The sequence below is a fragment of the Embiotoca jacksoni genome, unplaced genomic scaffold, assembly GCF_022577435.1.
Source record: "Embiotoca jacksoni isolate LCO1_2020_lvr unplaced genomic scaffold, fEmbJac1.0.p SCAF_6, whole genome shotgun sequence".
Lineage (NCBI taxonomy): Eukaryota > Metazoa > Chordata > Actinopteri > Embiotocidae > Embiotoca > Embiotoca jacksoni.
The window spans coordinates 17,739,923-17,758,301 of NW_027185414.1; the positions used below are offsets into that span (position 1 = coordinate 17,739,923).

Sequence of the window (18,379 nt, forward strand, 5' to 3'; positions counted from 1 at the left end):
TGAAAATATGTTAGTATTATCAGCAAAATTTACTTAAAGTGTTAAAAGTAAAAGTGCACATAATGAGAAGATGCTCCATGTCAGTGTATTACTATTCGGGTTCATATTTTTGCTGCATTAATGTGCATTTTACTGCAGCAGTCAGTTGAAGTTGAGGTAGTATGAACAATTTTGCAGTCGGTTAGTTTAATAATGCAGTAATGCATTATATGCTACAAGATCTTATGTTTGTAGCGTCACTGTAAGAACTAGGCATCTCTAAAGCTCAGACAAACAGTCCTGTGTTCAGCTTCGTGACATTATCCAGCTGATCCAAGAGGATTTTTTTTTTTAAATTATTTAGTTATAGCTTAAGAAATATATGTATTTTTTTATTCATAAAGGAATATTTAATCCTTAGGTTTACCACAAACATTCAAATTCAAAATCCCTCAAAATTTTGGGATACATGATTTTCACTGGACACGAATGGCATGAAACATTTTAATGTAAAAGGTGACTAGTAACTAAAACTGTCAATCTAGTGGACTAAAGAGGACAATATCTGCCTCTAGGATATGGTGGAAGTATCACGTTAAATTAATTCAATTAAATTGATTTATATCGTGCCAAATCACAACACAGGTTATTTCATGACACTTAACACATTAAAGTCCTTAAAGCAGAACTTTACAATATTATACAGAGAAACCAAACAACTCCACATGTACACTAGGAGGGGAAAAAAAAAACTCCTCAATTAAATGGGAATACTTGATTAAAGTACAAATACCTCAGATGTGTTCTTAATTAAATACATTCCACCAGTGGAATAAAAGTATAATAAGTGGAAGTGATAATTTACCACGTCCCAGAGGCAGATATTGCAGCTAGGCCACCACCTCGTTTTTTAACTAAGCTGCCAGACGTTAGCTGCTAGCAATGAAGCGAGGAGCAAACAGAAGGTCAAATTATCTTCAGAGCAGCAGGTTGTTTTAGGAGTTAAATCTCAGCAGGATGATTTCATTTGACCAAACGTGTCAACTATCTGTCCTCAGAGCAACTTACCACACGAATGCAGAGGTTGGTTTTTTTGGAGGTGGGGGGGGGGGGTGTAAAGCAGCTAACAAATGTGGAAGGTGACTTTGACGTGGCTGTGTCCGGGAGAAGTCAATTATCGATGAGGTTAGATTAAGCGCACGTGTGACGCCCTTTTCTCACCGGTGGACGGACACCTGCCGTGAATGACCTCGGGTCAGTTTGCGGCTGCGCGTTCTTAACACCTGGGAAACATAGCGACGCATTAAAGATGCTGTTGCTATGCTACCAAACCCCTGGACGGCCGCGTGCGATCAGCCGGACAGAATGTCAACGGCTATTAGAAAAAGAAGAGACTTCCGCGGTGCGAAGTCAGTTACGTTTATACATGTTCGGCAGAACGTGAAGTGCGCGTGAGAGAGAATCGCGCCTACATCAAAGAGAGTTGGCTGTAGCTTACCCGTCGCGTGACACAGACGCAGTTAGCTCCACCTTCAGCGGCGGCGGCACGCGGTCACGCGTCACCACGTTTCCGCCGCGTCACCGGCCGCTCTCGTCCAATCAGCTGCCGCCGAGCAACAAGGCTTGGTTTTGAAAATATTGGCGCTCGTCGTGCTTTCGCCGTGTGTGGAGTCCTCCGCTAAAAAGCGAGTTTATTTTTATTTTTTTTTTCTACCGCGAAACACTTGTGTAAACGTCGCCATGGTTATGAACGATACCTGATTCTGACACACACAAAAAAAAAAGGTAAGACGACATCGCACACAACGCTGTCGAGATGAAGACAATAACGCTAACCTACCGTTGGAAATTATGAGTTAGCCACCAAGCTAGCGGGCGTTAGCCGACCCTGCCAAGTCAACGTCGACCGTATTATTAAATGTAATGTGTGTTTCACGTCGGATATTTATACTAGCAGTGCCAGCATGGTAAAAAAAAAAAAAGTACCACGCTAACAGCATCTATCTTAACCTTTTATGACTTGAGATGCATAATTTGAATGTATTATGCCGTTATTAAACCTCACTGCTGTAACGCACCGGTAGACTTTTAACAGGGGACAAACTGCCACCCGGTTACTTTAACACGGGTGCATTTGTTTCCTTGTTGAGTATAACAAAGGATCATGGGAATTGTTTTAAGTGTGCATGCAAATAAAGAACTCAAACATTGCAAACCCAGTCTTTACTAACGTCAGGATGATTTTTTTTTCATATGCACACACGTCCCCCAGTCACCTTTTATTGTTTACACCTCGATACAAGCAGTCAGCGGTTTCCCGTCCATTATAACATTTAGGTGCCCAAGGCTTTAATCACAGCACCTATAAGCCACTATAGCCTCACTGTGAGTGTTGTTTTACTAATGTATGGTGGGTTTTATTTTTATGGCAGACCGTGCATTTGTAGATAAACATTGTAATGACAATAGTCAGAATTACGTGAAGATGCACAGGTTTTAGTCAAATAACCACCGACCACTGCGACCACACATCTTACCCCTTCAAAAACCTATGGAAAGTTTTGCATTACAATCCATCTCCCTGCCTTCATGCAGGTTTATAGTGTTATAAGGTTGGCTTGTGCTGGCTTTGAATGTTGAAACCATGCTCTACACAACCTATACTAAACCAAATTGCCTGCCTAATATTGTAACAATACAACAATGCGACTTGTAAGTTGTGGGTCAGACGGTTGGGGAGGTTGCCTACCAATCGAAAGGCTGTGGTTAAATACCCGGGTCCTCCTGTTCACAGGCCAGGGTGTGCTTGGGAGTTGGTGAAAGGGAGGGAAAAGCCCTGTTTAAGTGCACACCATTTAATATGCTTGTTTCCCAATGACATTTTGACTTCTGTCTGATTAGCAAGCATGTAAATAAAAAATTTTCGGTTCCATTATAGATAACCTAAATTAAACATTTCAGCGGGGCTGAAGAAATGTGTTAACATAAATCAGTGGTTTTATTTATATAGCGCAAGATACAAATGTGCCCCAAAACGAATTACAATCTGTACAGTACTCAACACCTTCTGTCCTTCGACCCTCGACTTGACACTAAGTAAATTTCCATCACCAGCTCTCTCCTGTTCATTTTAACATGTTTGATTTCATCCGCATGTAATTAAAAATACTTTGTTTTTTGTTTTGCAGCAATACGTCAGTCACTGCAGAAGGACCACAATGGCGAGTGATGTGTGCAGCCATGTAAAGGTGGTTATTCGAGTGAGGCCAGCCAATGACAGTGAGAAGAATGAAAACTCTCGCAATGTGGTCCAGGTTGTGGATAACCACATGCTCATATTTGACCCCAGGGAAGAGGACATATGTTTTAGGTCACAAAGGGTCCGAAATAGAAACATCAACAAGAGGGCTAACAAAGACCTAAAGTTTGTCTTTGACCGTGTTTTTGATGAGAACTCTACTCAAGATGATATCTTTGAGAACACCACTAAAGGAGTGTTGGATGGTGTGATGAATGGATTCAACTGCACAGGTAATAAATTATTGAATACAGGCTGCCTAACATGTTGACATGGCCACATGAATATTGTTTGACAACAGCTGTTTGCTAACATGTTCGGCATATGTACTAAAGAGACGATGATATGTCAGTGTTGTGTCCGCTGTCTCCAACTGGGCAGAAAGAAAAAAATCTGTTATTGTAGGTTCAGTAATATTGGGGGCAATCAGGAAGTTCATAGTCTGCTATAACCTGTGTGTGTACATATTCGAAGTTGCTTGATCAAAATCAGCTCCCGGGTTACACAAAGGGTTTTGTAAGCAGTCGTATGTGTGCATTTGCAGTTTCACCATGGACCTGAGCAGAGAGCGTTTCAGAAAATCTATTTGCCGGCTCGGGTGTTTTGAGTGGCATTCGCGTTTCAAGAGTGGCAAGACATCACTTTCCAAAACTGCAGAAGGCACATTAGTTGAACAGCACAACCACTGGGGTTTTCTTTGACATTTGTGGGGTTGTGAACCATTATCTGAACTGTGGCGCAATGGCACTTGGGTGATCCAACATGACAACGCGCCCTTTCACATCAGGTTGGAAACAGAAGTTTCACGCCCGTAACAACAAGGTGGGCTGCTTCCCACCACCCTTACTCACCGGATTTGGCTCCTTGCGACTTCTTTCTGTTCTCCAAAACTCCAAAAATCTTTGCTCAAGTTTCAGGTCTGTGGTGAAATCACAAATGTACAGAGACCAGTGGTCACAAAAAGTCTTACTCAGGTGCTGAGGTTGATCAAGCCACATAACTTGGAATACTTACTCTGAAATGATAGAGCTTCCCCCTGCTTCACGCACATCATGGTGGTCAATCAAAGTATTGCGTATTATGTACGTGTTCTATTTTCCTTCTTTATTTTTAGTAGAGTTGCAAAAATTTTAAACAAACTTTTTTCACTTTGTCATTATGGGGTATTGTGTGTAGAATTTTGAGGGGAAAAAAATTATTTAATCCATTTTGGAATAAGGCTGTAACATAACAAAATGTGGAAAAAGTGAAGCGCTGTGAATACTTTCTGGATGCACTGTACTCTAGATCCACTTTTCAATCTAGACAGATCAGAACATTTAAATTCTTAGCATTTAAACTCACTTAATCCAGGCTCTTATAATAATAATAATAATAATAATAATAATAATAATAATAATAGTAATTGCATGTTTCTGAGTGTCATTTCAAAATATAATATATTTGATGGTTCCATTGCTCACGTTCCAAGTTTTTCACATAAAATTCTGTGGTTATGCTCTTTCCAGAGCAAGTTGTTGTTGTTGTTTTGATAAGCATTGTTAGTTTTTTCTAGTAATTCTGTTTTTCGATTGCAGTGTTTGCTTATGGTGCTACTGGAGCAGGCAAGACACATACTATGTTAGGCTCACCAAATGAGCCAGGGGTCATGTACCGCACAATGACAGAGCTGTTCAAACGCATGGATGATGCCAAGCAGGACAAAGAGTTTGCTGTTGCATTCTCATATCTTGAGGTGAATATTTGATTCTTTGTTTTTCTGTTCATTAATGAATATAGGGTTTTTCAGTGTTTGACCAATTGGTTTCAGTAGTACTATTTATACATTATATAACCCATATTGCTTGTCTCTAAAGGTATTGTGGCATTTACACATTGTTTTTCTTTATCTTAACACTTTAAAACATACGAATAAAAACTCATATCTCTTGCAGGTCTTTAACCTGACAATAATTTTTTGTCATATGATAGTTTTGAGGGATTTGCTGCTGTTTGCAGTTATATTTGTTGTTTGTTTACAGGTTTACAATGAACAAATCCGAGATTTGTTGGCTAATGCAGGTCCTCTGGCAGTCAGAGAGGACAGTTCTAAAGGAGTGGTTGTTCAGGGCCTCACACTGCATCAGGTTAGTAGCGACTTGTATCATGAATACTCCCCCATAGCATGGTAGAGCGTATTAAAGGTAAACACTGCTGTCATTGCAGTTAATTTATTGCGGTCGGTCTAATTTAGATTTCCTTCTGTTGGTTTTGCAATACACAATATGATGTTTTTAATTAGAAGCTCATATTCCCAAGCGTGTAACAGTTATAATAGAATAATTGATAAGAAAATGGCTCCCATGCATGCACCACTATTTAAAAATACACATTCTGTGTTAAGTTATTATCAATAAACAGTGTGAAAGAGAGCAATAGCTTTGGTTGTTTGGCAAAAAACTGAACAAAACAGTCCCCTCTATGTTCCACTGAGTGCACAAAAAATATTACAATACAGGAAAACATTTTCCTCTAGTGGTGTCCTCTCGCGTAGTAAATGATGGTTGTATGGACGAAAACGCTTTGAACTGAAGTTAGAAATTCGACTTTTTAATATCATCAATTATAAAGAAAAAGTGTAGTTTGTAAGACCTCTTTCTCAAATAAATCTTTCAATATATAAAACTTTTTGTTATTAAAAATACTGTTCAAATATTGTTCTTTAGAGCTGGATTACATATACAAACAATTTAATGTTGAGTCACCTTACAAATTCAGTTACTGTCACGTACAAGTGCACTGTGGCAGTTCAAAATGGGGTCTTTTACTGGGTCACTCACTGTCTATGTTGATGTTCTTTGTTTCTATATAGCCCAAATCTGCACAGCACATTCTTGAAGCTTTGGATTCTGGCAATCGAAAAAGGACACAACACCCCACTGATATGAATGCCACCTCTTCCAGGTCCCATGCTGTATTTCAGGTACTTCAATCCAGTTTTCACAAAATCTCTGTATGAACCAATAGACTGTAGCATGATGTGATAACTTGGAACAAGAAAACAACATAAGAAAGATCATAGAAAGGAGAAACATGAATACAAAAGGGTACGGGTAAACTGTTTCCACTCCTTAATTTTAAGTGAACAGGTACTTAAATGTATTTGAAGTATTTTGTTTAGCTACAAACATCTCACAACACATCACAATTTGGTTCTTAATTGTCTTAAGGTGATCGTTTTGTGTTCTTTTCTCCAGATATATTTGAGACAGCAGGACAAAACTGCCAGCCTCAATCCTAATGTCTGTATTGCCAAAATGAGCCTGATTGACCTGGCAGGCTCAGAGAGAGCCAGCGCCACCAACACCAAAGGTGCTCGCTTACGAGAAGGTGCCAACATCAATCGCTCACTCCTCGCCTTGGGAAATGTTATCAATGCTCTTGCTGACCCAAAGGTGAGTTAGTATTAACCTGCGCATACTGTACGTCATTTATATAACAGAATGTAAAAAAAAAAAAAAAAAAACATAATCACCACATACAGGTAATATTTTTATTTTAATTACATAAATCACAGTCACCATTGATATTCGGTGATATCACTATTACTTTAGATAACCTGGTGGTTTTCAAAATAGAGCACAAAGTGTGGTGCCCTGCTTACACAAGCTGCACTGTTATTGTTTTCCATGCATTCAAGTGCCTCCATCATGCAAAATAAGGGAAACAAGGCCCAGGGTCAAACTAACCAAAGTGATATCAATTCATGTTGTTATGAATGGTGTTTGTATCCATGTAATTTTGACATAACAGTGCCAGTCTATGTTGCAAACACTGTTCCCATTTTGTAAGATCATAATGCCCCAGCGGCCCACTCATTCCTAGAAAAGCTTAATTTTTTTGTTTTCTAGTGATAGAGAAATAATGGGAAAATAGACACTGAAAAAAGCAAATTCCCTTTAAATGTTATTTTGCGTTTTCTGGGAGCAATCTGTCAGATGTCTTAGTGACAACCGGCACTTAAGATTAGTGATCTGTTCACAAAAAAAAGCATAATCAAATAGTTTTTTCTGCTTGGTGTTGTAATAATCATAATTTTCAATTTTGTATGTGCAGAAGACACCTCCTGGTTAATAAAAAGACAGCTGCACACAGTAGTGTCTATCAGCCTGTCGAAACACAACTGTCTGGTTAGCTTGGTAATAAATGAAATATACATTTTATGATTCACGACCTAATAAAAGTTAAAATGATCATTTATTTAGAAACTTTAGAAACTATGTTGCACGGTGCTTTACATAATTTCAAATCAAGGGAAAGTCAATAGTTTAAACCAATAATACGTTATAAAGTACACATGATTATTAAACTAATCAATAAATGGCAAAACTTGAAAAGAACGTGGCAAAGAGAAAAAGACAAGATTCAATCTGTTGGCAGATATATAGTTTAGATGTAGCAGAATTGTACCTTCTTAGTAATTTATATTGATATGTTTAAGAGTTTAGATGTGATATTAATGGCTCTTTACACTAATATAATTTTAAAGACAATATGACAAAGACTATGTTATAAGATTTCATTGCCATTATTACACAGCATGTTAAAATGTATTATATGCCCTGAAGTGTTTACTGATGCATTACACGGCACATACAGTGCACAAAGACAGTGAATGTATTCTTAAGATTATTATGGTTATAAGTATGTGGAGTTAACCCCCATATGAAACGGAGCCTGGGGAGTGGAGAGTCAACTGAGTATTTGGGTATTATTTCATTCCAGTTGCATACATTAACCTGTCAAGCAGTCTTCTCACTTTACACACTAGTCTCAAGGGAAGAGGCGCAAGCAGGCCACATGCATTTAGGAAGTGTTGTGCAAATCTACCACGGCCATGTTGAAATGCGATCCATCTTCAACAGGTTACCTCATTCTTGGTTTGAAACTGTTCTTTTATGAGCACTGTCCAGTTGGTGTTATATCCAGCCCCCCATTTTGGCGTGTTGCAGTCATGGACTCAAAGTTTGATCTGCTCAACCCACAACGCCCACCACTCCTTTCTCGTCCTGTCCCATGGTTATTGGTGCTCCAGTGTTTACTGCTGGCAGACTAGGAATTCATGTTGTGACCATCGTTTACAGGAAAGAATGTCCCCACTTGTGTCTGGGCTGACATGCCATTTGTTTGAGTGAGAAGAATGTCTGCTACTTCTGTTTGGGCTGTTCAGTGTGTCATCTTCATGCTATGCTGCACAGAGGTTTTTGTTGTAAGTTGTTTGCCTCAGGCCATGTCCAAACTAATGCAGATACATTTGACGATGCACCACTTCTCTCCAGTTTGGCCTTCCATCCACACAAGGCCAGTGTTTCCCACCCATGAAAAAGGGGCTTTCTCAAACGGTTGTAAAAAGTCGATACATTTGATGATATCAATCTTGCTTTATGACATAGATGGAGAAATCCGATCTTTTTGAGAATGCTGACGTGTGGTCGTTAACATTTTCAGACATGGTCAAATCCCTCGCAGCAATGTTTAGAAGCAAACTTTCTATCACCCCACTCATTGCTGTTATTTTTCCTCTAAATAATACAAAATACAAGGGCTCCAACTACTGGAATTACTGTTAAACTTGGTTACCGTGGAGCAATTATGATCTGTGTTGAAATCATTCTGCTGTCTGACAACAGGAACAGAATAATATTTCCATTAGAATTAAAATTTTGAAATGTGTGGTCAGCTATAGTAAAAAAAAAAAAAAAAACTGCTAGTGTCAATTTGGGGCCGCAAGTCTGCTGTCATTGATGTAGTTGATTAAGGCTAAAACTTATGCCTACTTTACAGTAAAAGCCTTACAATCATGGGCCAGCGGACACTTTAATTGGAAGCAATGACAACAAGAGTAATGTCATAATGTATATACATATGTAAGTGCAGCACTGCTCTTAGAAATGTTTTCTGATTGTTCATAGAGACTGTTGGGGGGGAAATCTGGATTGATAATGTATGCCAACCCTAGTTCTGGTTGCCAGCTGAAAGACTTTGAACAAGAAATGATCCACCTGACTTTCCTGTAGTTTTGTCTTGTAAAAGTGGCAAGTTTTAAGGAAAAATATCTTTACTACGATTTTAAACAACTGCTGTGGATGTCTGTGAAGAGTCATTAGGATTGTGGCATTATCCAAAGACTTGCTTGTGGTTCTGGACGTTTCACTGCTTTATCACTTCAAACGGACTGGTAGGGAATCCCCGGCTCTTAACCTCCGGTGTGGTCGTCATTACCTTGAGTGGCGTAACAATGACCTTAACAACTCAAATGTTGACAGGGATGGGTCAACAATCCAACACCCATTCACACATGATTCATGTGACCTCAAAGACTCACATGATGGCTGGGTGGGTAAACCATTAACACGTGACCACATCAACTATAAAGTCGTTAACAACCCCTCAGGTGGTTAAAAGCCTCAAACTCCCCACCAGTCAGTTAGTGGGGAAGAATCCTTTCACCTGAGAGGGGAGACGTCCTCAAGAAATTCAATCTGCCTTCGGTTAAAAGTTAGAACAATAGTATGGATTAACATCTGGTTGACTAACCTCCCATTTACACGAGTACAGATCGTTCCATTCACCTGAAAGTTGTCGGGGGTGTTACACTGAATGACGTTCAGATTCATATGATTGACCACACTAATGGAGTCTAAACAAACTTACCAAAATATGGAAATTATCTATTAAATGCTAATTTTGGATTAACTTTGAATGCCTGTTAATATTAAAATGGAGATTTTCCCAAATGGCACAGTTTCCCCAAAACTGCCTGGACCTGACATGAACTACGACGATCTTTGAATCCAGATGTAGATTTAGGGGTTTTCCACGGGAGAAGCGCAGGCACAGCTGTGATCGCCAAAAGATATTATTTTACACTCCTTTGCTAACTTATCTTTAATACAACTTTTTGCAATCCCAATGTCCACAAGACTGTGACTCACCAAAGCAGCTGTAGTTTATCTAATGCCATTATTACAGACTGAACTGTGTTCACAGACCAGCTGCAGAAAAACTTTGACACTAAAATAAAATGAACACTTCATCCTCAATTTGGTTTATTGGTCCCCACCAAACCTGTAATGTGACTAAGCTTCTCTTGTGGAACATGTCCAGACGGAGAATTCATGTTGGGGCACACCTCACATTTGTGCTTCCTCCTCTGCAAACCGTAGCAAAAACATGTTTTTCTTTTTATAAATTTTATTTGTGTTTGACAGATGTAGTGGTTTCCTGGATTCTGTATTTGTTCCTTTCAAACTTTTATTTGATCCATTTTCACAGTAAGCACAATAAAGCCCCAAGAGTTTTCATGTTTACTGAGTTGGTTGTCTGTATACACTTTCAGGGAACTCAAACATCCATTTTTCTTCTTTGTTTCAGAGTAAGAAATCTCATATACCATACAGGGACAGCAAGCTGACGCGACTACTTAAAGATTCCTTGGGTGGCAACTGCAGGACGGTTATGATTGCCAACGTTAGCCCCTCGTCTAAGTCATATGATGACACCCACAACACACTTAAGTATGCTAACAGGGCCAAGGAGATTAAATCTTCGGTTAGTATTAAAGCTATCATATTGTTTTATAATTGTAATTTAAAGCTGTGATTCTTTACTCTCGGTATAAAAAATGCTTTTAAATAATTACATTTTTCTCTCTACCTATTAGCTGAAGAGTAATGTTGTAAGCCTGGGCAGTCACATTGGTCAATATGCGGTGATATGTGAGAAGCAACGGCAAGAGGTAATATGAAACAACCAACACTACCGTGCTCATTGTAATGTAGAAAATATCAATTTTTCTCTCATTAATTTATTTTTGTATGTGGACACGCACAGTGGTTCCTTTCTCACTGTGATTTCAATCTCATTTTGCATCTCTAAAGATTCTACAGTTGAAGCAGAAACTAAAAGAATATGAGGCGGGGAACACAGTGCCTGGGGCTTCTAACATGATGTCTTCCCAGAAACAAGCAGAGTTCAAAAGGTAAGCATGTACATGAGTGCTATTCAGACTGTAACTTGCAACATGTCCGTCGTTGTTTCTTTATCTTTTATGAACCCTTTTATTGAAAACCTTGTAATTGGAATGGAGACACTGATTCAGGCACAAAGAACATGTAGCTTGCATGTGCCAATTGAATGCCCTATTATTATTATATATTATGTGGTTTTGTAAGTGGTTCTGGTGACTTTAGATCCATAATAATTTACAAAGAAATAAGTCAGGCAGTTAAAGCTCTATTTAGTCATGGTGGGTAAAGTTGTACAATCAAGAAGGATATTCAAACAGAACCCTTTGTTTATCCATCATTAGATTATTGCCATTTATGGTATAATAAATATCACTCAATTAGTTTTTTTTTTACAATGAGCCTTTATTGAATCAGCACAGTAGGTTCCTATGGCAAATATATTAGTTAAAAATTGCTTACATAATGTTGGTTGTAGAGAGCACTTGTAAATCAACCCTACTGGCCAAACCATTTACTAAAAGCTGTTGAAAAAAGAGTGACGCTGGATTATTTTTTGCTTGTCAGACGAATCAACAGAATTTTCATCACTTTGAGTTTATATTGAGTCAGTTGATTCAGAGTTGATAGTAAATATATATCTTGATGGAATAATATGAGGCAAGTGGTATATACATGCCATTTTTTATAGATATTGGCTGTTCAGTTCCTCGCACACATACATATATTTTGAGAGTCTAAATAAGCTATTAATATTACACTAACACAAACTAATTTACAAAAGATACTGTTGAAAATTAAAATAACTACATCACAGTTCTCCTTAAATAATGAAAAGGTTTTCTTGTATTGTGACCTTTTGTTCGGCTATCCACTTTCTGACACTTGTTACTTGTTCTGGTGTAGATCGTTATTGTAACAGATTAAGAAAAATAGCCTTTAGATGTAGAAGCTCATATCCTGTCCACTTTTCTTTTTCTGGGTGTTCCAAAGACATTCCCAGTCTCAATGGGACGTACGATCCCTACAGCATACCCTGGGTCTGCCTCTGGGTCTCTTGAGCTGGATGTGCCAGAAAAAAACAGACACCCCGGCCACCTCATCTGTCTCCTTTTATACTGAAAAGGAGCCGCAATTTTCTCATGTCTTAATATGAATGTTCGAACCTGTCACCCAGTCCCTAAGGGGCCCAAGTACCATGTGAAGAAAACTGATTCTGGCTCTGTATCCGTAATCTCATCCTTTTTGCCAGTACTCAGAGATCATGACAGACGGGTGCAACCCCCGTGTTACTTCTGATAACTTACCAATCCATCTCGCAGTCTAATACTCCCAAGAACCCAAGATATTTGATTCCCTGTACTTGCAGTAGCAACTTGCTCCCATGTAGTCCCATCCTTTTCTAGCAGTGTAGTGCCTTCAGATTTAGAGTTGTGCAACCCTTGGCAACAGACCCAGTGCTGGTGAAGGTCATTGTTTGATCAAGCTAGCAGATCTACATGTAACAACGAACAGTTATGAAGTCTTGAGGTCACCAGACGAGATGCTTTCTGCCTCTGGGCTGCAACTAAACTGTGACTGTTTTAATGGTGGCGATTAATGATGGTGAAAATGTTCGGGTAGCTCGTCTTCACTCTTTCAAATGCGGTTTTCAACCAGCAGCAGCAGCACTTTCAAATTGTCACATATGCAAAATGTTGCTAAAATAGAATTTCTTTACCCCTGGCAGTTCTACATGCTTTGAATGGTAAGGTGGTGTCATAGTGGATGTCATTTAGTTAAAAATGCCTGCTGCTGTTTGTTTGCTTGTGCTGCCATGCATGTAAAGTCACAACTCAGCGCAGTGGAGTTTTTGACAGCTGAATGGACTGAAAACAAAGTGTCAGAACTGATGATCCTGGACCAATGCTGCTAATGAAAGCTAACAGCCCACCTAATTTCACTGGTTTTATATTTCTATTTTACTTTTAAACAACTTGTCTGTGATACTCCCATGAAATACTGTCCCATGAAATCAGATCTTGGACCTCCAGGAAAACTGTTACTTCCTGGAAAACAGTGTATCTTCAGTGATGACGCATGCTGCACTAGTGTGTATAATAAGTGCCATTTAAAAAGCATTCCCACCTTTTTTTCACAACTGATAGAGCATTGGGTTACACCACAGATTGATCTATACCAGTCTGACGTCCTGTTGTAAAAATCTCTTTAAAAGGAATTGCATCCCATGAAGAAACTAATAATGTGTCTTACGACCTTTGATCCTGTGTCTTTGCATGATTTGTTTGTGATAATTTGGAGTTAAAGTTGCAATACTGTACTAGCACCTAAGTAAAAGTGTAAGCTCCACAGGGCATCATTTTTATACTCAAAGACCATCTGGACTATTTTCATCGTCAGTCTTAACATATACTGCAGTCAGAAGACCTGCTTAGAACAGTCAGATACTACACACTATACTATACTATATTATACTATACTATACCATACTATAACATAACATAATATTATATAGTATTATTAATAAACAGTGTGACTGTAAATAATTGAACTTTAGGACAAACTCTGGGTAAATATAGCATTATTTTAGCTCTACATTTAAATATCTTTTATCTTGACAAGGTCTGCTGTGCCTTTAGTGCCTTTTTTAATTCAAATTATTAATGCCCATTTGTTTATTTTACTTAAATCAAATCGGCCACATCACATCTCGTCATCTTTAAGGCATAAAGTGGCATCTGTCGGGGTATTTGGGTTAGGGGCGGGGGACAAGGAAAAGCTGAATGAGTCGCACTCCCACACACACTTCATTCACTGGCATCAGAATTCACAACTCGCACAGTGAGAGGCTCTGAATAGAGGCTGCACGCTTCTCACACTATTAAAAATTCAGCAGTCTAGCAAGGCCACGACGTCTCCTACGTCACTGGAGTTACATTGAAGAGTGCAGTCACATTTCAGCGACAGCTCTCCAGCCTTATTTACCTGCATGCCTCCCCTGTCTCTTCTCCAGCTTAACTCAAATAGACAGCCTCTTGCATCCAATCTGGGTATCACCTCAACTCTATTCCAGGAATACATATGTACATCATATAGCTAAGAATATCTTTCTGGCTCAGTATGAACAGAAGTGGCATCCTGTGGAAGCTGTACAATGTTGTGACTTTATAATTGACTCTAGCCTTAAATCATGAATAATTAATTGTGCTAAATAACAAACATTTGATGTAATTAGGGGTATACTTTTACATTGTCATTATTATTTGTATTAATGTATTTAAACTGATTTAAATATATTGAAAAAAAATGTGAAATGTCTTTTTGGAGGTGTTGAAATACTTGATCAACTGGTTTGCGAAGAGCTCATGGCACAGCATTATATTAAATTTGCCCCTTACATGTGGCACAGCAGCTTCTAATCACATTTGGCTTGAATCCCTGTGGTGATGTTTTATTGCATTGCATTATACTAAGAGGTGTTTCTAATATTCTGTCCCATTCACGAATGGGAATCAGAGTGGACAAAAACACCTTTCAGTATAATACAGTCCAAAACAACACAGCTGCAGCCTCAAAAATGACCAGACATAAATGAACGCTTCTCCGACATTACTAGAAAAAAAAACATAGCATTACAGTTTCATAAATTGCAAGTTGTTATCAGTTGCATTAGACTGCACAAGTGTTCCTATTTACCTATTTTAAAAGCCAAAGTCATAAGATTGTTCTTCCAATTACAAAAAAGTTGTGACCACAATGACCTGCTCTGTTATTTTATGAATTTACATTAGAAATTGATTTTCAAACAGTTCATATTACTCAAAAAGTTTGACATTTGAAGGCTTAGCTTGTAATAAAAATCCCTCTCCCTAGGGTGTCAGAAGCTCTGCAGCAAATCTTCTCAAGCCGAGCCCAAATCAGGCAAGAACAGCTGGATCTGGAGAGACAACTGAAGGAGAATGAGCTGCGCCAGCGCTACAGTGAGGAGGACAACCTGCAGGTCCAACATTTCTGTGCCAAAGAAAAGACTGAGAAGGTAGCTGATGCTTACACTGCTATCCACAGTTTCTATCATCCCTGCAGAAAAACAGCTGCTGAGTCATCATTTCACCGCTCTCTTCTCTATAGTTGTCTTAGCCTCTCATTTACGCCACTACAGGAAAGGGTCACTGCTCATCAGTTCCTGGCTCTTCTCTGGCGTCTGAGCCCTGGTTTTGGTCCCTGCTTTATTTGTTATTTTAAGTATAAAACGTGATTTCTTAAGAATCTTTGGTGCCAAACTTTGCAGAATGGTCCACTGTCATCCAGAACAACCTAAACAGTGGAAACAGTTTTCTCGAGAGTGGTGCTAAATCATCTGCCTTCATTTTAAACTATTATTCAAATAAATCCTCTGTCTTAAGATTCGTTGTTTCAGATTTGCTGCTCCAACAAAGAATTTTAACAAATGGTAACGATTTTAGATTAATCTACATTGCTGTTCTGGGGCTGGGTACCATACTGCTGCTCGGAGCTATAATTATTTAGACCAGATACACACTCAATGTTGTGTAATACTAATACTAGCACACGATCCATAATATCATTCAAATTAACTTTTGCTGTTGTTTTCAATAGGCCACTTGTAAGCACGAGCGGAGGATTGCCAGCTTACGCACACAGCAACAACACATTTGCAAACGTTTGAAGGCGGTAGAATCCCGTTTCCTGGGAAATGATGGTTGGCTTCATCGTGTTGAGAATGAGATTAAGTTGCTGAACTCAAATGATCAGACCTCAGAAGTAAGTAGAACGTATTAACCTATTCACATTTACTGGTACTGACAGGCAAATTAGTATTTTTTTGTGACAAAGGAATTCTGTAATAGACTTTTCATACCTTTTTTTTGTTTGTTTTTTTGCTGATAGGCTCTCATGAAAATAGAATTGCTTCATGATTTAGTATAACCCCCATTTTTTTAGATAGCAACTGCATACAGAAGTTATGTCAAATTCTGTTATACTTTCTGATTATTTTTTAAGTTGTGTAAACCCAGTACTTACAGCCATGACAATTTCCAACAATTCTTTACAGTGACACTGATGGATCACATATTCTTGTCACTCTTTGTACAGATAGACGACTGTACATCCACAATAAATCAGTGAAGGCAAAGTAGTGAGTAAAATTGCATACCTAATTACTTAACTTGTAGACAGGATGAAATGGAAGAAGACAAATGAGCTTGATTAGCTCGAGAGAAAAACTTTACAATGTGGGTTACATCCGTCAAAACTCACTGCTTGGTGTTTTTTGTTTGTTTATTTTGGAAGGTAGGCTGTGTCTCTACTGGTGTCGTGACTGTCTTTGTTTTCTTCCCATCTGTTCTCCCAGTAATTAGAACCGTGCTCATTTTATTTCTCCAGCTCACTCGTGGATCACTGAAGAGAATAAATCAATACCCTTTACTCATCCCTCACACAGCAGCCAGTTACCTAAAACCATGTCCATGTTATTTTTTTCTTCTTTATCCTTTCTTCCAGGAACTGACCCAGAACTATGACGCACCCACCGGTCAAATGTTCTTTCTGCTGTTGTTTCGTAGTTTCTTTACGTCAGAGTTCTTTTTTCCTCCCCTCCCTTAACCTGAGCAGATAGCTTTTTTGATGAAACATGGATGAACAGGGAACTTCTCCCTAGTATCCTGACCCCCAACCACCCCCTTTTCCTCTAATTCTGCCCACTATAGTGCTAATTCAATAAACTGTTATGTTAGAATAGCTATTGCCTCATCATTTCTGCTCTCTGACCTCCCCTCTCCCCCTTGTTCAGGTATTAGAGAAGGACCTACATTGCTGCAGAGTAGAGCTGCAGGTAAATGATCTCAAACAACACATCAAGCAGATGGTCAAGCTCATTACACTGCAGGATCAGGAGAACAAGCGCATGCACAAGTAGGTTGACCTAGAATTCATTCCCATTGAATTAAGTAAACTATTACTATAGTACATCTGAGGAAACTGCATTTGAACCTCACTGTAACCCTGTGGTTTTCCTGGATGACAAAAATGCCTCAATGTTATTTTTCTTCTCCTTTTTAGAATGATGAACATCATGTTGCCAGCTTACAGTCGGCACTACTCTACGTTGCGTGGGGCCGGGCTGTCCACAGAATCAGATGAGATGGAGAACCATGAACTTGAGCACTTTGTGTTGAGGGAGAGAGGCGTGGTCTGGGCTGACCAGGAAGGGGCGGGGCAGCAACTGAAAGGGATTGGGGTGGAGTCACAGGAGATAAATGATGCTGGAGGCGCTTGGCTCTGCAGCGACCTGGCACCTGTCCTGTCTTTCTCACATCTGCTATACCACCAGAATAGCCCCTGCAGTAAGTCATCACACTCCTCTCATCCTATTAATCCTTCTGCCGTTGATTATATAGCATGTATTTAAATGGCTTGTTTGGGGTAAATACAAAATTAATGAAGAGTATAATAAATTGTGAGTATTAACATCATCACATTAATTCATCAGTTATTTTTTTTATTTTTTTAAAGATGTTGTCAGTTAATTTTCTATCAATTGACTAATTGTTTGAGTAATAAACTTGAGTCACAACCTGACTGGAAAGATGTCAGTTCACCAGAGAATGCAGGAAATCCAGGAAAGCCTGACCACAGGACCACAAAAGCATCATAGATGCAGTAATGGCTGGTTGCTTATGATAAAGACAACTCCTGTCTGTTAAATGTTAAGGAGCAACTTGGATGACACACCACAGCCCCTGAAATGTTTTTATTTAGGAATATAAGATAGAAAACAGCTTACACATGCGTTAACTTGTGTTGATGGTAAGAATTACAGACTGGGCATTATTTTATGGGGGAGGCAGGTTTCCCCAATAATTCCACGTAAAAAATTGTCCCTCTCAAGTGAATATGACAGTCTCCCACTATACCAGAGTATATGAAAGAGAGAGAGAGAGAGAGAGAGAGAGAGAGACTTCACATCGAATGAACCTGTGTCAAACTGGTAAGGGAGAAAATTTCTTTCCTCTCACGTGCCGACTCTTTGCTGATAGCTAGATTGTTTTTAGGTTGGATATGTTTACCCGAAGAG

The 18,379-nt window shown here is 38.9% G+C and overlaps 2 protein-coding genes across 2 annotated transcripts in view; one reads left to right on the forward strand and one right to left on the reverse strand.

The window, feature by feature from the left end:
* Window positions 1-1,466, reverse strand: part of mettl15 (methyltransferase 15, mitochondrial 12S rRNA N4-cytidine) — a 48,185-nt gene extending 46,719 nt beyond the window's left edge. Inside the window, exon 1 of the mRNA XM_069174085.1 lies at window positions 1,048-1,466. The gene's annotated coding sequence lies outside the window, so the exon portion shown is untranslated. The remainder of the gene's footprint in view (window positions 1-1,047) is intronic.
* Window positions 1-18,379, forward strand: part of kif18a (kinesin family member 18A) — a 65,981-nt gene that overhangs the window by 34,785 nt on the left and 12,817 nt on the right. The window contains exons 2-13 of the mRNA XM_069174084.1: window positions 3,168-3,510; window positions 4,855-5,012; window positions 5,299-5,403; window positions 6,129-6,239; window positions 6,514-6,711; window positions 10,691-10,867; window positions 10,980-11,054; window positions 11,197-11,297; window positions 15,157-15,319; window positions 15,901-16,065; window positions 17,096-17,217; window positions 17,365-17,648. Of these exons, the coding sequence (XP_069030185.1) occupies window positions 3,168-3,510; window positions 4,855-5,012; window positions 5,299-5,403; window positions 6,129-6,239; window positions 6,514-6,711; window positions 10,691-10,867; window positions 10,980-11,054; window positions 11,197-11,297; window positions 15,157-15,319; window positions 15,901-16,065; window positions 17,096-17,217; window positions 17,365-17,648 (2,002 nt within the window). The remainder of the gene's footprint in view (window positions 1-3,167; window positions 3,511-4,854; window positions 5,013-5,298; window positions 5,404-6,128; window positions 6,240-6,513; window positions 6,712-10,690; window positions 10,868-10,979; window positions 11,055-11,196; window positions 11,298-15,156; window positions 15,320-15,900; window positions 16,066-17,095; window positions 17,218-17,364; window positions 17,649-18,379) is intronic.